The sequence below is a fragment of the Myotis lucifugus genome, unplaced genomic scaffold, assembly GCF_000147115.1.
Source record: "Myotis lucifugus unplaced genomic scaffold, Myoluc2.0 scaffold_16, whole genome shotgun sequence".
NCBI classification, from domain to species: Eukaryota; Metazoa; Chordata; class Mammalia; order Chiroptera; family Vespertilionidae; genus Myotis; species Myotis lucifugus.
Window position 1 is genome coordinate 10,873,057 of NW_005871064.1, and position 24,370 is coordinate 10,897,426.

At 49.6% G+C, this 24,370-nt stretch overlaps 1 protein-coding gene across 1 annotated transcript in view; it reads right to left on the reverse strand.

Moving 5' to 3' along the window:
- MOCOS (molybdenum cofactor sulfurase) overlaps positions 1-24,370 on the reverse strand; it is a 44,289-nt gene that overhangs the window by 12,545 nt on the left and 7,374 nt on the right. The window contains 10 exon segments of the mRNA XM_014452570.2: positions 1,968-2,092; positions 4,476-4,554; positions 7,786-7,948; positions 10,253-10,990; positions 12,464-12,580; positions 17,333-17,532; positions 19,100-19,176; positions 20,312-20,449; positions 22,436-23,083; positions 23,946-24,012. Coding sequence (XP_014308056.2) covers positions 1,968-2,092; positions 4,476-4,554; positions 7,786-7,948; positions 10,253-10,990; positions 12,464-12,580; positions 17,333-17,532; positions 19,100-19,176; positions 20,312-20,449; positions 22,436-23,083; positions 23,946-24,012 — 2,352 coding nt within the window.

Here is a 24,370-nt window from a genome sequence, read left to right on the forward strand (position 1 = left end):
TTTCAGAATAATGGCAGAAATCTTCCCCCCCACCTGGTGAAAGAAATGGACTTACAGGTCAAGAAGCGCAGAGAACCCCAAACAAAAGGAATCCAAAGAGGCCCACCCCAAGACACATCATAATTAAAATGCCAAGAGCAAAAGACAAAGAGAGAATCTTAAAAGCAGCAAGAGAAAGAGACTCAATTACCTACAAGGGAATACCCATACGACTGTCAGCTGATTTCTCAACAGAAACTTTGCAGGCCAGAAGGGAATGGCAAGAAATATTCAAAGTGCTGAATACCAAGAACCTACAACCAAGAGTACTTTATCCAGCAAAGCTATCATTCAGAATTGAAGGTCAGATAAAGAGCTTCACAGACAAGGAAAAGCTAAAGGAGTTCATCACCACTAAACCAGTATTATACGAAATACTGAAAGGTATCCTTTAAGAAGAGGAAGAAGAAAAAGGTAAAGATACAAATTGTGAACAACAAACATGCATCTATCAACAAGTGAATCTAAGAATCAAGTGAATAAATAATCTGATGTACAGAATGAACTGGTGATTATAATAGAATCAGGGACATAGAAAGGGAATGGACTGACTATTCTTGGGGGGGGGGAGGGGAATGGGAGATTCGGGAAGAGACTGGACAAAAATCGTGCACCTATGGATGAGGACAGTGGGTGGGGAATGAGGGCGGAGGGTGGGGCGGGAACTGGAAGGAGGGGAGTTATGGGGGGGGGGAAGAGGAACAAATGTAATCCGAACAATAAAAATTTTAATAAAAAAAATAAAAATAAAAAAAATAAAACATCACTCCTATCTTATTGAAATTATACTTATTCCTAGTTTAACTTAGAATTTTTCTTAATCTATGTTCATGGTTTTCTTTTTACATATTGTAGCTTGTTATTTTTATTTTATAATTAAATATAATTATCTTTAAAAAAAAAAGAAAATTGTCAGAACTTGTAAAGATCTAAGTAGATTACATCCTTTGGTTCTTCTCTCCATCATTCATTTTCAGGGTCCCAAGACCCCAGGCCTGGTCCCCATTGATCAAAATGCTATTTGGGTTTACAAGCCGGTCTCTCTGAGAGCTAATCACTAGGGCAGGTCATCCCTGCACAAACCAGAAATGCAGCAATGACCCATGTCTTCCTTCATCTAGTATTTACTGAGCAACTACTATTTGCCAGGTGCTGTTCTAAGCATGAGGGATGCAACACTGAACAAAGCAGACAAAAGTCCCCGCCTTCACAGCGCTTATGGTCTAGTAGAGAGAAGGCCGGACATGCACAGCATAGCAGTCAAACGCATGGCCTAGAGGAGGTGAACAGTGCCACAGAGAAAAATAAAACAGCGAAGGGAGCTGGGGAAGTTCAGGCGAGGGCCTTGGAGAGAAGTCAGGCAAGGCTCCCCGAGAAGACAGAATTAAACAGACGCCTGAAAATGGTCCGTTCCTCCTCTATGGTACTGTGAACGCGAAAAGTACTTTGCTCTCTGCTGTCTCACGTCACCCTAATAGCAGCTTTCGGCAGGAAAACTGTCAAACGTGTTCAAGACTAAGTAGCTGAGGTCAACAGAAGTTGAGGCACCGAGGATTTGCCAAGGCCTCCCGCCATTTGGAGACGGAGCCAAGACTAGGAACCCAGGTCCCCTTAGGTCCTCGCAAGCTACCAATGTGTTCATCTAACAAAACGGAAGTGTGCTTCTCAATACGCGTGGCTGAGGCAGAGGGCTGAGCAGAGGCGAAGCCGTGGTCTGGGAGCCCACCCCGCCTCTCAGGGTTCTCAGGAGGCCACACCTGGGTCCTGCTGACGTGGGGCTCGGGGACCTTTCTGCCGAAGGCGGCCGGGCCGCCCCACTTTCTGTACGTGAGCAAGCTGTCCTGTGACTCCGCGTCAGGGGCTGACCTGGACGCATGCAAAGGCAAGCCCGAGTTCCTGTGCCCTGAGAACAATCCCAAGTGCCATACCTTTGCCATGGCTCTTCTTCGCGTTTCTCTGAAAGTCCGAGCTTTGTTTGATCAAATGACACGGACGGCCCAGAAACCTTGACAACCAGCTTGAAATTTTTTCTCCACAATCATGAGTATTTACCCTGACCAAAAAAAAAAAGGAATGGTGAATGGTGTATCGTATTATTTCATAACAGTCTAAATGGCAAAGAGTAATATAATATTTTGTAATAATCATTGAGCCCCGGCCAGAAGGAAGCCTAGAGTGGCAGGAGTGCTTAGGAAGCTGCAGGGAGATTCCCAAGGCACAGCAAGACCTGAGACCTGGGCTTGTGCGAAGCTTTAAGATCAGATAAAAGGGTTTAGAAGTTCCTCTTGAAACACCTTCTTTAAATTATAGCCACTGAGAAAACAACCTTGGAATCTGGGACTTTCCAGAGCATTATCTTGCTCTAAGAAGCCCTCACACCCAGAGATGGGCCTTTTACTATGGGCCTGACTCTAGTCTTTCCTCTCACACCCAGACCTCGTGGACTGACATGTTTGGTTTGTGAAAGAACATCACTGTGCCTATAAATCACCAATGTAAGTACATTTATTGATCTGTTTTTTAAAAAAATACTCCGCAATCTTTTAGAATTTTTAAATAGAATTCCAAATTTTAAAAAAAATTTAATCTATACATCACCAGAATTAATAAGAAAAAATTGCTAATATCTTACCCTGGGATTATAAGATCGCTATTATTGAAAACCTATCTTATCCTTAATTTTCACTCAGAATAATATTTGCCTTTCTTTTCTAGAAAGGGAAGAGAAGAAGGAAACCTCACTTTGTAGCACATTCGCACTAATTCCATTTTCATTCTATTAAGTCCTCACAGTTCCTAGCTTAGCCTCTCCTACCTGAAAGCTTTATTCACCAGAAAAACGGCCTCCCTCTCAGATGCAGCTAAATGACAGGTACAACCTGGAATGAGCCGGGGAAGCAACTGCAGGTGTTCCTCAATGGCTCTATTTCTCTCTCTGAGATTTACAGTGGTGACGAGCAAAAATGCTCACCCGAGACTCGGAGCCCTCACGTGTGTGTTACCGCGAACATTTGCTGGCACAAGCGCAGTGGAAGGATGCCCACTGTGCTTGCTCTCGGCTCCAGGATGGCCCAGTGCCCCTCACGCTGAGTCATGCCCAGCAGGATCCTCACACTACACCTGCATACCTTTCCTGAGGTGCAGCCCTTCATCACCCAGTGAGACCAGGGGCCCTAAAAATGTGAACCCAATTTAGATACAGCTTTATTATTTCACATATCATTTCATGATTTACACGGTGAGGCAGTGCAGAAGGAAATGCAGTCAATGCCATACTGTGCAGTATCGCCATCGACTGAGCACAAACACCCACTAATGAGCTGATTGTGTCAACTAATAGGCAATTAGCAGTTTAAAAGCGCTCAACATATAAATCCTAGTGCACTGTTACCGTTAACTGTTTTAGTACTGGGGAGTAAATTGGTTGGGGTATCAGATGGGCTGGGTAAGTTTCCACAATCAGAAAATTTGCTCCTGCACATGTTTTGGGGCCCAGATTAGACTTAGATAGTCAATATATTCAATAAATAGATTTATAAACATTCACAATCAAAAATAAAATAGAAATGCTATTATTGCATTCCATCTCATTATCCACATTTCCTAGAATTTAGCCGATGATTTATCATCAGTAACTCAGATTAGGCAATAATTCACAACTATATGAAATATAACTTATGGGTTATCACCTGAAAACTATACACCCTGAGGGATGTGACATCCCCTTACCCTCTGGCTCCACATCCAATCCATCCACTGGTTCAGGTGGGTCTACCTCCAGGATATATATCCGACACCGCCTGGTTTCCCCCTGACCCTTCCTCTTGTCTCAGCTGGCCTCCTCACTCGCACCCTCACCAGCTTCCAACTATTCTACACCCATAAGCCAGTCTTTTCAAAAGAGGAATCAGGTCCCTACCCTCACCTCTCTACAGCAGCCAGCCCACCCCAGCCCCTCCATGCCTCCCCTGAACAGTTCCTATGTTCCTCACTCACCATGCCTCCCCCACAGCCTGTTCCAAGCTCTGCAGGAAGCAGCACAGACTGAGCCCCGCTCTCCCCAGTGGGCATTTTAGCAGGAGGGACTAAAGGTAAAGGTTGGGTAACAGTCAATGCTGAGGAGAAGAATGCAGCCGGGCAGCAGCGAGGGAGGCTGGTTCTGTGGGAGGCCGGTGCCCCTCTGAGAAAGGGGCTTTTCCGCAGAGACCAGGTGGCAGTGAGACTGATGGAGGTGAGGGGGCGAGCCCCCTGGAGGTATAAAGAGAGGAAGAGCATTCCAAGCAGAGGAAACAGGAGTGCAAAGCCCTGAGAGGGAGCCAGGGTGGTGAGTGGAGTGCGCCATGGGGAGCAGCAGTGGCAGTGGGTGGGATGGAGGACTCAGCAGAGGACTCGTCACCTGCAGGTGGACCTGAGATTTTCCCCTGCTGCAGTCTCACCTGTCCGCACAGACCTTGCTTTGGCAAATCTGAACCCATTCACCATTTTCCTCAAGAGGCACCTCTATAGGCTCCATTCCTGATGAGCAAAGGTTAGAAACAAATGTATTACCAAGCAAAAAGAACAACTATGTTAGTTGAAGTCCATTATTATGAAATTTACAAGAATCTTAATAACCCTGGAAACTGGTTGAATCAAATAAGTGTCTGGGTCTTGGAAATCTTCTAACAGATTCTCTTCAGCATGATCAGTGCCCACAAGCTGTGCATTGAGCGTATTTAGCAGGGGATCCTGCAGTGGGCAGCCACATCCAGGGTCCCAGGAACACTGTAAATTCCTTTGAAAGTTTTCTCTACCTCTGGATGACTCCACATCCCAAGGTCATTGTTCTCTAAGCTACCTAAAATTCTTTAGAAATAGACAGGCAGGCGTGAAGGCTCATTCTACAAAGATATCAGCATAGAGTGTCAACTCTCGGTAGCCCCTAAGAGTCAGCATCAAATTAGATTCCTGCACCAATCATCATTATTTCAAAGTCTGTTATGTCAATGGGGTTGAGCAGCTATTTTTTAATTGTTATAGATACATCATACATATAAAGGAGTATATAACACCTGTATGTAACAGGTTAAATAATAATATTAATTAACACTGATGTATACACTACTCAGAGAGTAGAAAGTAAAATATTCCACTCAAATCTTTCTGTGTATTATTATCCTGGATACCTGAACTTGAACAAGAAAAATACAATAAAAGAAGGTAATATATCAATCTCACTAATAAAAATAGGTATAAAAATGCTAAAAAAAAATCAGCAATCCAAATGTATCAACAAATCATTGCCAAGTAGTGTTTTCTCTCCCCCAAGAATGCAAGAATACTTCAGTACTGGACAGTCTGCTAATGTAAGACATCACACTCCTAGAATATACGAGAAAAATATAACCAACAGATGCAGAAAAAGCATTCAATAAGAAATGACTATTATTCATGACAAAACTTTTGGCTAAATAAGAAAAGAACTACTTAACCCGGTAAATCAAATCAGTAAGCATAATTTTAATTTTGAGACCTTAGAACTATTCTATTCAAATCAGTAATAAAGAAGGATATCTTCCATCACTGTTACAACATTATACAAGAAGGCCTAGCCAAGAAGTAAGATTTTTTTAAAAAAGGAAAAAAGCCTACCAGCAGTGGCTCAGTGGTTGAGCATTGATCTATGAACCAGGAGATCATGGTTCAATTCCCGGTCAGGGCACATGCCCACGTTGTGGGCTCTATCCCCAGTGTGGGGAGTGCAGGACCCAGCCAATCAATGATTCTCTCTCATCATTGATATTTCTCTCTCTTTCTCTCTCTCTTCTCTCTTCTCTTCTCTTCTTCTTCTTCTTCTTCTTCTTCTTCTTCTTCTTCTTCTTCTCTCTCTCTCTCTCTCTCTCTCTCTTTCTCTCTCTCTCTCTCTCTTCCCCTCTCTGAAATCAATAAAAATATATTTTTTAAAAAAAGGGAAATAATAATTAGAAAGGAAGGCATGAAACTATCATTTTAGAAGACAATATGCCAATTTACATAGAACATGGCAAAATCTTCAGATCAACTAAGAAAACTAACAGGAATTCAGAAAAAAAATCTGGGTAAAACATTGATATACAAAAATCAATAGTTTTTCTATATGGCATTCATAACCGATTTAATAGAAAAAAATAATATTCAAAATACTCAAACTATTATATATCCAAAAATGTGCAGAAATTTTCTGGAAAATATTAAATTTTTGGAGTAAGTTAAGAAGTCTTAAATGAAGAGAAATACTATCTATAATAATAAACGCATAATATGCTAATTAGACCAGACAGCCAAACAACCTTCCGGACGTCCTTTTGGGTGACCTTCCAGGTGAAGCCACAGTGGGGGGGGCGGGGGGCCAAGGCAGAGGTGGTTAGGGGCAATCAGGCAGGCAGGTGAGCAGTTAGGGGTGATCAGGCAGGCAGGCGAGTGGTTAGGAGTCAGTGGTCCTGGCTTGCAAGAGGGATGTCTGACTGACGGTTTAGGCCCGATCCTGCAGGTGGTTGAAGTCAAACCTACTTTTGTCTCTACCCTCCTCCACCCCGCCCCCGTATGCACTGCATGTTTTCATTCTCTCTGCTGGCTTTTATTATAGACTAGTAGCATACATAAAATTACAGACCAGCTCTGTCCAGTGGAACTTTCTGTGATGTTAGAATATTCATTCTCTGCAGGATAAGGCCTAAACCGTCAGTCGGACATACCCTGAGGGGTCCGGGATTGCAAGAGGGTGCAGGCCGGGCTGAGGGACACCCCCCATCCTGTGCATGAATTTCGTGCACCGGGCCTCTAGTTTATATATAAAAGACAATATTATATTACATAAATTCTCCTGAACTGAATATATGGCATTACAATCAAAATATAATTACAAATATATAATTGCAAAATACATGTGCTGTTCAACACTGTAACCACTAGCCACATGCAGCAATTTAAATTAATCAACATTAAATAAAATTTATAATTCAGTTCTCTTGTCCGGCTGGCCCCATTTCAAGTGTTCAGTAGCCACATGTGACTGGTGGCTACCAAATGGACAATATAGAGAATGAATACTCCACCGTCACAGAAAGTTCCACTGGACAGAGCTGGTCTGTAATTTTATGTATGCTACTCGTCTATAATAAAAGCCAGCAGAGAGAATGAAAGCATGCAGTGCATACGGGGGCGGGGTGGAGGAGGGTAGAGACAAAAGTAGGTTTGACTTCAACCACCTCAGGAGGCAGTGGGGCTGACCCACGCAGGTCACTGAAATTCGGGTTTCTTTACTGATTTCCAAAGACTGCAAGGACGTGTAAAGAGTGAAGGCCGGCAATTGAGCATTTATGAGATTGTTCCTAAGTGCACGGTGCCACTGTGACATTCTTTTGAGTTAATAAAGCTGTTGTAATAATCATACCTTGCCTGTCTTTCTCCATACAAACAATTATAAGCCTACTTTTACCCACCCTGTATGATGATGACTGAAGGATATGAAAGGAATGTAAGTGAAAAGCACATCACGTAATTCCAGAAGTTATGCCTCTTTAGTTTCTGATTGGACCCTCAGGTCTTTACCTTTCCCCAGAAAATTCCCACAACACGAGAGGAACAAGCTTTCTGTTGTCTCTTCTAGGCACCATTTCATTTTTGGATCATTTCAATATTGGGTGGAGGAAAAGCCTTATCCTCCTTTCACGTGAGTCTATAGGCCACTTTGACAGCTGCATGGTGAAAAGGAACCCATTTTCCCACCTTTGGCTCTAACGACCATGATCCTCTGCTGCAGGTCAATGCGGGGCTGGACCAGGCACAGCCGAGGCTCCTGCTTCTGACTCAGGCAAATGCCATTGTGGTTCACAACCATCCAGCTCCGGTCGTACAGCAGCCCTTGGTGTCCCACAGGCCACTGCGTCACCTAAACAAAAAGGGAAGCACATTGTAGGTCAGGGCTCCTCAGCTGGACTTCAGGGATTCAGCACATACTGCGCCCATATAGCTGGACTTCAGGGATTCAGCACATACTCCTGAAGGAAGAATGGGGAGGAAGAAAGTCAAACCAGAGGACAACGCAAAGGACCCAGACACCTTCCACTCACCCTACACACCCACCCTTCTCCATCTCAATCCGTTTCTTCAGTAGGTGAGGCATGTGCGTGGTACCGCACCCAAATCCCTCCTCACCACCCCCCACTCTTTCTCTCCGTTCCTCCAATGGACCAGGCTCTTTCTCACCTCAGGGTCTCCTCACATGCGGTTCTCTCTGCCTGGAATGCTCTTCCCCCTCTCTCTGTATGCCTGACTCCCAGGTCTCAGGTTAAATGTCCCTTCTTCAAGAAGCCTTTCCTGCCACCTCCAAATATAATCTAAGTACCCCACTGCAGTGAACTAAATGTCTGTGTCCCCCCCAGAATTCATGTTGAGAGTCTAACTCCCGATGTGAAGTTGTTGGGAGGAGGAGCCTTTGGGAGGTGACTCGGTCACAAGGGTGGAGCTCTCATGAATGGGATTAGTGCCCTTTTCAAAGAGGCCCACAGAGTTCCCTCACCCCCGTGTTAGGACACAGCAGGAAGGCAGCTGTCTGTGAACCAGGAAGTCGGTGCTCACCGGGCACCAAATCTGCCTGTGCCTTCACGTTGGTTGTCCAGCCTCCAGACTGTGAGGAATAATGTCTGTTGTTCATTAGCCACCCAGCTGGCAGGTTTGCTATAGCTGCCTGAATGGACTAAGTCACCCACCCACCAGGATTCTCTCTGGCATCCCCACCTTCGCCGTCTTGGCCTTCGTCAGCAGTGTCGTTCCATTCACTTGGTGATGTTTGGTCTCTGTCTATGTCCCTTCTGAGACAGTGCCCCCCCCCCCACCACCACCACCAGGGAAGGAACCATTTCCATTTTGCTCATCACTGTCCACCAGGCTCTGGCCCACAGCCTGGCAGGTAGCAGGTGTTCAGTGTGTCGTTTTTGAAGGAGCAGAGGGATGGAAGACCTTGAGCAATGTACGAAACCCTACTGAGACTCAGTGTCCTCATCTGTAAAATGGAATAGTAATTGCTGCCCGTGCTATTGTGCGATGTAGCTGTCCCGCGGAACAGGACCCATCTCTGAAGACAGTCCTGTACGCAAGGGCACCTGGAGTCCCCACCTGCCTCCGTTTTGAAGTGGAGGTGAACTTGCTTGTTTATGGCTCAGCCTGGAGGTCAGGCTTTTGTGGGACACCCCGAAAAGCAGGTGAAAACAGCCCTGACCCCCGAATGTCTGACCAAGAGCCAGAAAGCCTGTTACCCCAAGGACTTGGGATCTGGGACCTGAACCTGGGAACTTGGATACACCTGAATGAACAAAGGCAGCCTTCACTTTGGTCCCACCCGGGGGAAAGGGTGGGGGGCGGGGGGTGCCAAAGCATTCACTCCCCTCTTTCAGCTCGGGTGACCCCTGGCCAGCTGCTTTTAAGACAGAGCATAGTTCACGTCCATGGGAGAGCTGAGGGGAACAAGTTGCACAATGAGTCACAGACCCGGGTTCAAATCCCTGCTCTGCCCTGTCAGACCTGGGTAAAGTGCTTCACCTCAGTGGGCTCCGGGCTCCATCTCTACAAAATGGGGATGATATTACCATGTGCCTCATATTATTGTTTTAAGAATCAAATGAAACAAGGCACATGAAATGCCACATTAGGGAGGCACCCCATGCATTCGCTGAAAGTTGTATCCATAATTATTAACAGTAAGCAGGTGGGCCCTAGCCGGTTTGGCTCAGTGGATAGAGCATCCACCTGCGGACTGAAGGGTCCCAGTTCGATTCCGGTCAAGGGCACATGCCCGGGTTGTGGGCTCGATCCCCAGTAGGGGGCGTGCAGGAAGCAGCCGATCGATGATTCTCTCTCATCATTGATGTTTCTCTCTCTCTCCCTCTCCTTTCCTCCCTGAAACCAATAAAGAAATATATTATAAAAGTTAAAAAAAATAAAACCAGTAAGCAGGCATTCACCACTCAGGGTCCCCTCAAGGGTCCCTGCAGGCAGAGCCCTGTTCAAAGGTCAGCCCAGACCAAGAAAGGCCGACAGAATGGCTCTTCAGACGTCACAACACTCTGACCTTGAGTGGGATTTTCTGCATGATTTTTTTTTCACATTCTGTACTTTTTTCTTCACTTTGCCCAAAAAAACCCCCACATTATAAACAAAAAAACAAGCACTCCCAGTTCTGCCATTAAACCCTTACCTCAAACGCAGCACAGGATTTGATGGGGTAGAGGAAAAGGTTGGTGATGACATGTGGCCCAAGGCCCCCACCCGGGGCTGCTGCCGCTTTCTCTGAAGGGGCCTGCAGGGTCCCAGTGGCCTCTGGCAGAGGTGGGCGCAAACACACAGCACCCACAGCAGGGGGCCTGTCATTCCCGGCCCTGGAGGCTGTGGGGGTATCTTCCCGAGGAGAGGGACTAGGTCTGTGCCTGGTGGCAGCCACAGTGGCAGGCACGGTGGTGAGCACAGTGATGGGCACTGTGGTGGGCACAGTGGCGGGCACGGTGGTGGACAGAGTGGTGTACACAGTGGCAGGCACGGTGGTGGGCACAGTGGTGGACACAGTGGTATGCCTGGTGGTGGGCACAGTGGTGGGCACGGTGGTGGACAGAGTGGTGGACACAGTGGCAGGCACAGTGGTGGGCACAGCGGTATGCCTGGTGGTGGGCACAGTGGCAGGCACAGTGGTAGGCACGGTGGCGGGCACGGTGGTGGGCACGGTGCTCTGAGCCTCGCTCTCTGCTGGTGCGGTGCCAGCCTCCCCAGGGACGGCCTGAGGAACAGGCTGGCTATGTTGCGGGCGCAGTCGGGTGGCTATGATGAACTTGAGAAAGGCTTGGGCATCCTCAAGAGTAGACATGTATCCAAATGAAATCCTCACAGACCCTGTCGGCTGCCCATCTACGAGGTCCACGTCATCTCCACAGACATGACCAGCCTGGAAGAGAAGGGAACGAAGTCAGCTGCTCCTCACAGATAGATTTCGTTCATCTTGTAAAATAAAATGGACCCAGAAAATGGAATCGCACCTCTAACCTGGGCTGCGTGCCTGCGACATCGTCCATCCGTCCGTCCGGCAAGCAGGGCTCACTGTGTAGATCGCCCTTTGCTCAAGTGCAAATTGGGGTCAACACTGATCTCAAGGGGCCATTAAAAGCTTAAAGCAGTGGTTCTCAACCTTCTGGCCCTTTAAATACAGTTCCTCATGTTGTGACCCAACCATAAAATTATTTTTGTTGCTACTTCATAACTGTAATGTTGCTACTGTTATGAATCGTAATGTAAATATCTGATATGCAGGGTGGTCTTAGGCGACCCCTGTTCAACCGCCAAAGGGGTCGAGACCCACAGGTTGAGAACCGCTGGCTTAAAGGAAACACTTCGCGGAAAGCATCTACCTGGGCTGCGAGCTGCGAGCTGCGCACAGAGCCAGAGCCGACTGGCAGAGAGGGGTATGGAAAGATGACCAAAGCTCCCGCAGCGCCCAGGGCTCACCTTCAGGGTCCACCCAGGGCTGAGGTCGGAGGACACCCGCTGGCCACACCCTCAGCCTCTCAGAACCAGGGAGGCCTGCATCCCTGGCAGCTGCCCTTTGAGCTGCTGCCCTGTGAACCACCCTCCTGAGGCCACTACAAGAGCCAAAGCCGAAGGAAGCTCGAGGGTCCCTGCTGGGCGGCGGGGAAAGGAAGGCGAGAGGTCCCGTGCCTCTCAGAGCTCAGCGCCCCGGTGCTGGTCACTGCCCAGGACGCCTCCCTCCCAGCACCTAATCCGGGTCAGTCCTCCAGGGAGGTGGGGCCCGGCATTCATTCCACAGGATCAAACATCCCACCTGGACTTCCTTGTTTGTGTTCTGAGCTTCCCTCTCTCTCTTCTCAAATAAAACCTGGTCGTGGTTGGTCGGGATCTAATATATGCGATATTTACTGGCAACCAAACAAAACTCAAGTTGAAACTATTCCTAAATAAATAAGGGCTCTCTGCCACTCAAACTGTTATGAAAGGGTTCCAAGCAGCTTTCCCTTGAAGCGAAATCCTCAGTGCAGGGGAAGGGAGGAGGGAGGGGTTCTGATGGACGCGGAACGCCCCTGGGAGGGTCCCCCCCTCACCCAGCCCAGGACAAGGGGACTCCAGCTTGGAGATGTTCACCCTGACCGGGCTGGACTAATTAAGGGCCCCCTGTCAGAACCCCTCTCCAGCCTTTACATTTTGCCTTCAAAGTAAAAAAGACTCATGGAGATACCATCCCGAAGCATTTTCCATATTTGTTGATCTGCTTCCTTTGCACATCCACAGGGTGGGCTTAGAAAATGAGCCAGCGCCCACCCGACACGAGGCCAGCCCCCGGGATTCTTGGGGGCACCACCCTGGGGTGTTGCTGGCAAGCATCTGGGCCGCAGGGCCTGACACCCACCTGAAGGTGCTTCTTGACCATCTCGTCGCTGATCCCCAGGTGCCGCTGGCAGGCCCCCGTGTTGCAGAAGCAGCCGGTGCGCACCTGGATGTTGAAAAGACTGGCCATCTTCTCCACCTGCGGGTTGAACGTGACACGGAGCCAGGTGAGGAATGACCGCCGTTACTCAATGGCCTGGGTACTATCTGGACCTCTCTTTCCTAACAATAAATGAAAACAGGAGCCTGCAAGTTTGCTCTAAAGTGCCATGATCTTCACAAGTTTATTAAACACATTGTATAGGATGTTATCCTGTGAAATAGAGATGTTTGCCTGAGAAAAGAGAAAGTATCGCCCTGGCCAGGTAGCTTGATTAGTTAGCAAGGGTCCTCAAACTTTTTAAACAGGGGGCCAGTTCACTGTCCCTCAGACCGTTGGAGGGCCGGACTATAGTTTAAAAAAAAACTATGAACAAATTCCTATGCACACTGCACATATCTTATTTTGAAGTAAAAAAACAAAACGGGAACAAATACAATATTTGTATTTGCTTGTGGCCCTCGGGCTGTAGTTTGAGGACCCCTGGGTTAGAGCGTCATCCTGATACACCAAGGTTGGGGGTTCAGTCCCCGGTCAGGACACATACAAGAATCAACCAATGAATGCATAAATAAGTGGAACAACAAACCTTTCTCTCTCTCTCTCTCTCGCTCTCTCTCTCTCTCTCTCCCTCCCTATCAAGAAAAAAATACTTTAAAAAAATACAGAGAGAAAGTATCGAGTGTAGGCCAAAATTCCAAGTTAGGGCCCACGCATTTCAAGTGAGATGAATAAGTACAGAACCTGAGCACGACATGGGCAGCCCTTGGCACCCTCTGCCACAGGGTTGATTCCAGAGCAGGCCCAGCTGAGCTACCACTCAGAGCAGCTCACAGCCTGGACTGAAGACATTACTGTGTTGAGCTTGTGTGTTATCAATTTGCTTTTCATAATGTCCTAACTTTGGGCTGAATCCCAGAACTGCTGTTTAATCCAGAAGTTCCAAGGTGCTTTTCTGTCCCCTGGCAGCGCAGGGAGGTGATTCACATTCACTCAAGACACACAGGCAGGGTTAGCCTGGGGGGCGTTTGTCCCAGCTCTTCTGCTGTGGGCCACGGGCTCCATTCCTCCAAGGGCCTGGAGGCCCGGTGAGGGGCCTCAGCCCCGGTGACTCCGGTTAAACTCAAGGGAGTCACCTAACTGCGTTCAGGGAGACAAATACATCTTGACCAGTGGGGTAAGCCCTTGAAACTTTCCTCCCTGGGAAGTCACATGTTGGGTCGCCAGAGCAGCCGCGAGGATAGGGCGCCCTCTGCAGACCACAGGTCGCCTGGGCCAGCCTGGGCCCTAGCTGGGCAGTGCTGGCAATGGTACCTCTCTTGTCAAGACCATAGCTGTCTCCCCTGGACTATCAGAATGAGAAGAAGCTATTCTCTGGACTGAACCAAGAGGCCTCCAAAAACAACTCCACTCCTTTAGCCCTGAGGAACAGCTCAGTGATGTGGAAATCCGATCATGACATCTCGGGAATCTGAGATGAGACCTGGCAGCACCTCTGGTTCTGGCCAGCCCCATTCCCAGGATCGGAGGAAGGGATTCGTTGCAATAGCGCCCTCTGGTGGACAGTCTGAGAACAACACTCTAGTAAGGGATTAGTGGCAATGGTGCCCCTAGGGAAGCGCCTCACGCCCCGACCCCAACTCCCGCCACACTCAATCAGATGTCACCCGTGACACCCTTCTCCCCACCCACTCCTAGTTATCATTGCTGCAAAGCAAGCCACCCAAACTTGGTGGAATAAAACAACCATTTTATTGTGCTCTCGACTACGGTGGGTCAGGAATTGAGAAAGGGCACAGAGAGGGTGACCTGACTCTGATTCTTAATTTCTCAAGTCTCGGTTGGGAGGACTCAAAAGCTGGGAGTGAGGTGGCATTGGAGGTTGGAATCACCTGGAGACTGACTGACTCGTGTGCATCTGGCCTCCCCAGCTAGGCGGGCTCAAAACAGCACTGCCACCATATAGTGCCCACCCTTGGCCTCTCCCCGGCTTGGCTTCCTCACAGCTGGACAGCCTCAGGGAAGGACTGCTTACATGGTCACTCAGGGCTCCAAAAGTGAGTGACCCAGGGAACAAGGCCAACATGGCATCAGTTTTCCTGATCTAGCCTCCAAAGGCATGCAGTATCACCTGGGACATTCTATTGGTTATGAGCAAGTCGTAAACCCACCAAGATTCAAGGGGAAGAGACAGGAACCCCACCTAGAAGAGGATGTAGTAGAAGATGCTGTTTGGGCCATACTTCCCTTCATCCAAATTTCCCATCATGGCTGAGTTTTCTCTCCCTCTCAACCCTGCTGAGTCCCACACAGGCCTCTCTGTGCCCAGCGAGGTGAAGGTTGCTGTGGCTGGATGAGCCCTGCATCCAGGGAGGGTGAGGAACAGGCCTGACCACCAGGTAGCACCCGAGACTCCCCACCTAGAAGCCTTTGTGCTCAATGTTTATTGAGCGTTTGCTTCATCCCAGGCCTTGTACTAAGGGGCTGTCTGTGTCTCTCATTTAATCCTCATGACAACACTATCAGCAAGGTGCATTGTTACCCCCACTTCATATAGACATGGAGAGTTTGAATTAACTTGCTCAAGCGCCCAGAGCCAGCAAGAGGCAGTGAGAATCTGAATCCAGAATGAAAATAGGAGGCCTGGATGTCTAAAACACGAACCCAAAGGCTTCTCAGAGAAGGCTACATTTTTTTTACACACCCCGGAAAGAGACAGCCAAACCCAACCAGGACACCATCTGGTCCCCACACTGCGAAGCTCCCTCAGCCCAGGAGGAACACAGCGGGGCTTCCTGCACCAGCACAGCTGGCCAGGCCTCAGCCCCGGAATCTATGCGTGGGACCAGCTTCCTCTACAAACGCACAGAGGGAGACACTCGGCTGTGGGAATGACATTCCTGGTGAAGTCAGTGAGGACTTCACTGGACAGGCAGCTCCCTCTCCCTGCCAGTCCCTCTACTTTGAAGCATCTCTGAGCAAATGGGAATTCTTTCCCCGCGCTACCTGCCACAGAACACTTCACACCATCTTCCTCTACCCCTCAGGAAACATAAACTGAGTTTAGGTTTAAGAAGAAAACTTATTTTCCTGACCGGCGTGACTCAGTGGTTGAGTGTCGACCTATGAATCAGGAGGTCACGGTTCAATTCCCATTCAGAGCACATGCCTGGGTTGCAGGCTTGATCCCCAGGGTGGGGCGTGCAAGAGGCAGCTGATCAATTATTCTCTCTCATCATTGATGTTTCTATCTTTCTCTCCCTCCCCCTTCCTCTCTGAAATCAATACAAATATATATATATTTTTTTTAAAGAATAAAACTTATTTAACCAATGACCTCGAATAGCATATCTAAGAAGGCAAACCTTTTGTCTCCATGCATTTTTCACACACACACACACACACACACACACACACACACAATTCAAATTACATGCTTCTGAGTAGTTTTGGGGCTGCTTCTTCAGGTGTATGGCTAAGGGGCTCTAGGGGGTCTGCAGTCAACCTACCCAAGAGATGGTTGTGTCCCCAACACCAGTGAAAACCCAGAAGAATATTTCTCAAGTTTATTCCTCAGAAAGTTTGTGGCTATTCAGAAGAGGAAAAAATTATTCCTTGAGAAATGGATTTTGTTTGAGAAATTCTGGGTTTGACAAAGGTGTGGGGGGATAGCAGCTTTCCAGGGAAGAAGGCAACTGTCTTCCAAAGGTATCTGATGGTCACATCTGCTCCTCACAGAGCAGCTGCAGGAGCCTGGGCTCCGGGAAGGACCGGGGCTCCCCACGCCCAATCTGTAACACTCCATCCGGTGACCGCCAACTGCCATGTCTGAGTGCTTGGTGTGACTTCGGACTTTTTAAGACTGGCCAGTGACCAGCTTACTCAACTATGGCAAGAATGCAAGCAGTCCTAACTGGTTTGGCTCAGTGGATAGAGCATCAGCCTGCGGACTCAAGGGTCCCAGGTTCAATTCCGGTCAAGGGCATGTACCTGGGTTGTGGGCACATCCCCAATAGGGAGTGTGCAGGAGGCAGCTGATCGATGTTTCTCTCTCATCGATGTTTCTAACTCTCTATCCCTCTCCCTTCCTCTCTGTAAAAAAATCAATAAAATATATATTTTTAAAAAAGAATGCTAGCAGTTCCTGACCTACAGAGCACTGCTAGCACTGTTTTCATGAGAAAATAGATACAAAGGATATACCTGCAGAAGCGCCTTTACAACCAACCTACCAAAGCCTTGGAACTCATGCTATGCGTGAGCCGTGGCACAAGCAAGGGCTTCTGTGGTACTAAGGACGTTGTTTCCATTTGTCATAAAAAAAAAAGAGTTCTGAGTTGCAAGCAACATACAAACAAATGGTGAGAGCGCGCCTATGACTTTGCATGACACTGTGATATGCTCTCGAGTGCCACTGGGGCTACCAAGCTGTCTGTACATCGGTGACCTCGGACACGGTGCTTGGTCTCCACTGCTTTCCTGACAACACGACTTTAGGGCGTCCTCTTTGCTCGCAGCTGTCCCTTTGCACTGCTGTCAGAGAGGCGCCTCTCTCTTCCCACTTGCAATTGACTACTGGCTGGATAAAGAGGGCTGAAGGACTAAGCAGACATGCTTGCAAAGAGCTTCCTAGGCAGGGGCCTGGCCTCCACAGCCGAATCTGGGCTTCGTCACAGCTCCTGCAAAGGCCCAGAGGCCTTGACTGCACGTTTCGGGATTGGGGAGGCTGCCGAGTCCCAGACAAGAGTGATCCTGCTGTGAACAGGTGGGTGTGATGGAAAGAAAACCCACCTGAGAGTAACCAACGACGTTCCCGCTGGCGTCGAGCACGTTAAAATTGATGACTGGGCCCTGCGCCTCAGGGCTGCGGAACTCAGAGTCGCTGTAGATCCGCACCACCGGGGCCCCGTTGGGGTACCGGAGGGAGCACAGGGCGGCGTAGGTGTACCGAGCCAGGGTGAAGGTGTGCTGCTGCACATTCTCCATGCCGCCTCGAACACAGGAGAAAACGCCAGAGAGAATTAGTAGCTTATATAACATTCATTCTCGTTTCTTAAAAAAGAGATTATTATAACTGGCAAACTTGGACCTGATATTAATGATTTTAAATACTTGTAAATATTTGGTACTGCCCATATGATAAATGTTTAGGTCTTTGGTACTAAACAAGTGTACCATTGCTGAACTTTCCCATGGGAACACCTATATATGTAATCTTACCCACTTACTACAATCTTTTAAAAAAATTAAGTTGGAAAAATCGGGGTTTGCTTTATTGGAAAACTGACATTGCCGATCTACTTTCAAGGTGCCCTGGCCCTGTCAGACCCTGCCACTTGCGTTTGGGTGCCATGTTGATATCTTTCCTGGGGAAAGTGCTCATTTTCAGTGTCGGTCCTGATTACCTCTCTCTGTCCTGGATGATGCCCACCCACCTCCCTGCAGGGCACCTCTCTCCTCCCATGAGGCCCGTCCGCCTCCTGCGTTGGGCTAAGGCTAAGGACCTGCGGGGTCCCATGATTGTGAAATAAGAGACGGAGAAAGGGATGCCTAACCATAAAGCCACGCCCCTGGTTCACCCCAGGGCCCTCTCCACATGGTGGTACAAGCGATGCCGCCAGCTCTAGAAGCTCAGCCTCTAGAACAGTGGTTCTCAACCTTCCTAATGCCGCGACCCTTTAATACAGTTCCTCATGTTGTGGTGACCCCCAATTTCATTGTTACAAATTGAACATAATTAAAGCATAGTGATTAATCACAAAAACAATATGTAATTATATATGTGTTTTCCAATGGTCTTATGCAACCCCTGTGAAAGGGTCGTTCGACCCCCAAAGGGGTTGCGACCCACAGGTTGAGAACCGCTGCTCTAGAAGGAGCACAGCAGGACGGTGGATGCCCGGATCACCAGACGGAGGTTCCTCCAGGCCTGTACCTTTGTGTCAAGCCCCAGGTGATGGGAAGTGGCATCTGTCTGTGTCAGCCTACAGTGAGCGCCCCAATCTGCCCACACCCCTGAGCGCTCGTCAGATGGGAAACATGCAAAGGCCAGGGGCAGGCACGGTGTTGGAGGCTCAGGGTCAGGCCTTATTTGTCCTGGGTTTAAATCCAGGCCTCCCACTTGCCAGCTCCCTGGCCCTGGAGAAGGCACTCAGCCTCTCTGAGCACAAGCGCCTCTGTGGATAAGCAGGCCAGCCATGTATCCCGGGTGGGACCCAGGGGGCACCCAGCAAGGTCAGAGCGGAGGAAGGTCTCGAGACCTGTAACCGGTCCCAGTGCAGGAGCCGGATGTCTCCCCTGCTCCTGTGAGGTGATTCCAGTCCTGCCTCGGGCTGACTCTTACCTGTAACAATGCTCTGTAACTGACAAAAAAGCCTCAGTCCCTTGCTTTTGCCTCAGGAGTCACTTAGAAGTTCTTCAGCGACGGCTCTAAAGGCGGTCACTGTACAGCAGCCGCGGGTCACACACCCACTCCTTCATCTGAGTCACCCCGGGCTGGGCTCCCCGGAGGACGTGGGCTACGGGAGCAAATTCCACGGGATAACAATGTCCCCCTACCTGTGAGGCGCTCCAGGGCATCAAATCCGTGTTTGAGCGCTATCACGTCAAGGAACGGGATGGTGCCATCCTCAAACCTGTAACCAGGGTGAGGGAAGGAGTCAAGCGGGGTCGCGTCTCCACATGCATGTGTGGCATGTAATGACTCAGGCTCGGCCATATCTGTGAACACCTTCTCCCTGCTGCCTCGTAAGCATCACGCTCCTCCTCGGGACAGAGGGCTTTGCACACCCGACACGCAGCTGCCTCTGTCCCTGACCCACCCGCAGCTTCCTCAGGGCGGGCTGGCAGCAGCGACAAAAGACCCTCAACAGTCGCCATCTGAGACATGAACAAGCAGAGAGATGCGTGGCTGCCCCAGGAAGACTTTGGATTTGACAGAACCTCCAGGGCTGTGGGCTCTTGAAACGCTGCACTTGACCCCAAGAGGGCCCCACTGGCAGGGCACAGTGTCAGGGTGCCAATGGTGCCCCAGGGGCATCTTTGCAAGAGCCTGAGATTCCAAAGTCTACAGAGCACAGGCTTTTCCAAAAATGACGAGGCTCTCCACACAGCAGACGGACCTCTTCCTGGTTATCAGGGGTTCGTGTGCTGGCATTTCATAATCAGTCACCAGATCTTTCTCGTGCTGGGTGCTGGGCACTGTTCTAGGTGCTCAGGATGCCGCAGTGAACGTGGCAGGTAAAACCCCTGCCCTCACGCCCTTCCATTCGCCTGAGGGCCCAGAAACAAGGCACAACAAGCAACACGCAGGCAGAGAGAAGCCAACTAAGCAACAAGCCGGTGGTGACAAGTGCGATGAAGATGCATAAAGCAGAGGGCTGGCGGCCACTCTAGAGAGGTGGTTAGGGAGGCCCTCTCTGAGGGAGACCACTTGAGCAAAGTGGCATGGAAGTAAGGGAGCGGGGGAGGCCGCTCATTTTGAAACAGCTGAGTCCACAGCCTCAGAGAGAAGAGCATCCCAGGGAGAAGGGGCAGCACACACCCTGAGCACAGGGAGCCTGGCACACACACACACACACACACACACCACCACCACCACCACCCCACCCCCCGCAGCAGCAAGGAGGCCCGGGGGCCGGGTGGGAGCGGGCAAGGCGGGGGTAGTAGGAGATACAGTCAGAGGACTTCCACCCTGGATGAGCTAGAAGGGGCTTGAGGACCCTGAGCAGAGAGGAGTGACAGGATGGGGCCTAGACTTTGACAAGACACCTCTGGCTGCTGCAGAAGCGATGGGACAGCTGGGAGACACTGGGAGGTCCGCAAGCATCAGGATAACGGGTGGTGGCAAACAGCAGCCTGGTGCAAGTTGAAGCTTTCAGTGAGACTATTGTGTTCTGTATTTTAACCCTGTACGGATAAGGTTTGCTCAAAATATTGTTGCTGCAGTATTAGTTTCCTTATAAAATGAATGGTAATTAATGGACATACAGAATTAGTGGATCAATAATAAACTACTAGTTGATTAACCACTAATGAATTTGGTACATAATTAATCTTTAATAAATTTAACATTATTTGCCAATAATGACTTGTTATTAATTGAGCAATAATAAATAACTATTTATTAATCAATAATTAATAGGCTCTTAGGGGGTAAAGGGGGTTGCTTGTTTTCATCAAAGATTAAGTTATCAAATAGAAAAGATGAACAACATGGTCTAGGTAACATGTTCAAGAAACATGTAGGTTGTGTATTAAATTTCTTGAGTTCTAGTCCTAAGTTCACAAGAAAAAAATTCAGCTTGCTGGGCGTCTCGGTGTGGCAGCTGCCGTAAGACAACCCCCCAAATGGAAGGACAGTGGTCTGGGCCAGCCCAGCCCACCCACACCTGCCTGGAACGAGCTGCCCACTTCTCTCTGCCTTCACATGCCCTATTGGCTCAATAAAGTTTGGGTTGTCATGTTGTTCTGCCTTTAATTTATATGTTGTGCCTGTCTTTCTTTTCTCACTTAATTATGTTACACATTAACTTATCACACTTGTATTCAAAAGGTTTTACAGTAGTGTTTCTGTTTTAGAGTCCCCCACCTATGGGATGTTCTGAATAAAAGAGACATAAAATAGCCTCACAATGTATTGATGCCAACTCCATCTTGGTGCTTCACCTATTAGCGCTAAAGTACTGTATCCTTTTAGAGAGCCACTTTTTTTTATTTTTAATCCTCACCCAAGGACATGCTTGTTGATTTGAGAGAGGGGGGAAGAGAGAGAGAGAAAAAAAATCAGTGTGAGAGAGAAACATCAATTAGTGCCTTCCCATATGTGCCCCAACCGGGGATCGAACCCACAACCTAGGTATGTGCCCTGACCAGGAATCGAACCTGCAACCTTTCGGTGTATGGGATGACACTGAACCAACTGAGCCACACCAGCCAAGGCTAGAGACCCACTTTATGGGAAAAACAGATCAAGCCACATGCCCCTGCCCCCACGGCTGGGGTGTGTTGGAGTCGGGACTCACTCCCCAGCGAAACCAGCTCTGGGGCCTAGACACATGACCAACAACTCTACTGCCAAAGCCATCCCCCCCTCTCTGCAGGACCCTGGAGTCTGCACCTGGGTCTGTGGGGGCTCTGACCCCCTTCCCATCCAGGCCCCAGGCCTTCTCAGACACCAGCAGGTGACCCAACCTGCCCCAACCCCACGGCACCCCCTCCTGTTGGAACCAGCGGAACCCTGAGTTCCCAGCTACCAGTTTCGGCCTCTCACATCTGGGAAATTCCTGAGCATTAGCCAGTCGCCTGCCCTGCCGCCTGGGAAAACCCCCGCAGAGGCCTGTGCCGCTGGATGCCAAGTAGCTGCCTGCCCTCCGCTGTCCTTTGTACCGCACAGCGGGGCGCACAGAGGCAGCTGTTCACAGTGCCCACAAGGCTGGTGGCCTCTCGTTTAATTGATTCCTCCTATTAACCAGGGCCAAGCTGAGCTGATTCTAGCTGCTAAAAGCCAGCTATGCTGTCAACCTGTGTGCACACTTGTTCAAAACCGTCCAAATCGCTGCTTTCATGGACACCCCTCACCAGCACTCTGTGCAAAGGCCAGGGCCCCCCCTCCTTCTGCGGTGAGGTCCTCTCACCTCTTCTGCGTGCAGCCCTCACCCGCAGCCCTTGTGCTCCCACCGCTAAAGGGGCCCCACAAACAGGAGCAGAGTTCACTGAGCCGTGGCCTCTGCCTCCCACATCTGAGCCTGCCGCCAGCCTCCGTCCCTGCCAGGAACCGCCAACCCTGACCCCAGTGGCCCAGCCCCCCCTGAGCCCCCTGCACAACCCTACAGGCTGCACAGCCAGCCCCCAGACTTGCTGGACTCTGCCCCAGCCACTCCCACGCGAGGTGACCTTTCTGCCACCGACGGCCTGGGGATGTAGAAGTCTTCTCCCGCCAGGTATGCAGCAGCGGTGCCTCCTCCAAAGTAGGTTTTCCTCAGCAGGGGAGCCATCCGATTATGCACCAGCAGCGCCCCCAGGCCTGTGGGGAAGCCGAAGATCTTGTAGAAGGAGAGGGAGACGAAATCCGCCTGGTGCGCCGACAGGTCCAAAGGGGAGGTGCTGGCGTAGGAGGCTGCGTCCAGCAGCACGAACCACCGCCCGGGTGCGGGCGCGCTCACCGGGCACATGCGCCCCGCCGTGACCTCTCCTATCCAGGACAGAGGGTACCTAGTGCCAGAAAAGTTACTCTGAGCCGGATAACAGAAGAGATGCGGAAGCTGGCAGTCCGGGTCGCTGGCGGCAGTACCCTGTTTCTCCGCCGACCACATGTCCTCGGGCCTGACCGGGATGGAAGTGACATTCCTGGCTGTGGTGACCATCCGCATGCCCACCACGGAGGTGTGGCTGTCGGTGAGGTAACAGAACAGGCTCCCGCTGCTCCCGGGGCCCCGGGGCACCCACGGGAAGGCTTCCGCCACCAGTTTAAGGGCAGCCGTGCTCCCGGCGGTGAAAATCACGCTGTAGTCCTCTGGGGAGGCGTGGAAGTGCGCCAGGACCCTGGAAAACACAGCATCGCGGCGGCTGGGCTCACTCGGCGCTCAGTGTTTGCAATGAGCTGCATTCCCGCTACACATGCACCTCTCTGCCTGAATAGCTAGAAGCAAGCCCAGAGAGGCTCTGCCATGACCCTGAAGTCAGAGCAGGTGTGGGAAGAGATGACCAACGGATTCAAACTGGCAAAATCACCTGCCTCCCAGGTCCCCGCCCCCACGGAGAAGATGAGAACCCACAGCTGCCTTCGCCTTAGTTGAAAACACCTCCCCCCCTTGGTCTACTCTGGCTCCATCATCAGTTTTAAGTCCCCAGCTTGTTTCACGTTGCTTTTTAATATTGGCAACCCAGTATCCCTTTCAAATTGGAGATAATTTGAAATTGTATCAATTCAAGTAACTTTAGGTACCACTTGGAAATTATTTACTGAACGCTAGTTACTACATGTGGAAAAATATAGAGCTGTTTCATGTGCAAATATTAGTAAAAAGGGGGATGAATAAAACAAGATGCCTAAGGAAACATGAAAAGGAAAACCAGAGAAACTGTTTTTATTCTCTCTACAAACAAGACTTAGGACCTGTGTCACTCCTTATCACTCTGGTCCCAGGAACTAGGGCAGCAGCCCAGAGCCACACACACAGCGCTGCACACCTCAGCTGCCTCCCTGTGCTTCTGGTCGGCCCCCATTGGCCCCTGCTCACTCTCACCTTCCCAACCTCGGACCCTGATCTTTATCATTGTGTGTGTGGCCACTTAACTGAATGTGACCTTCCTGAAACCATTTCAGAGCCTGGGATGTGGGCAGGTGTAGGAGGCATGTCCATACACTAGGAGAGCCTGCTCCAGAGGGCACCCCGCCGCTCACCTGTAGCGCACCTGCTCCACGGTGTCCTGGGTGAGCTTGCTGCTGATGTTCTGGCTGTGAGGGTTACCTGGGGGGTTACAAAGACAAATCCATCAGTCACTCACTACTTATGGTCTCTCCTTTTCTGTTCATCCAAAACCCTCTCCCGTGGTTTCTCAAAAAGTTAAGCATAAAACTATTATGTGATTCCACTCCTATATACTCAATAGAAATGGAAACATGTCCACACAAAGATTCATGCACAAGAATGTTCATAGCAGCTCTATTTGTAAAGCTAAATTCTGGGAACATAAATATCAATCAATTGGTGAACAGATAGATAAAATGTAGCATATCCATACAATGAAAAATTATTTGGCAATAAAGAGGAAAAAACTACTGACTATGTCATGCATGAACCTCAAAAGCATGCTAAGTGGGGGTGG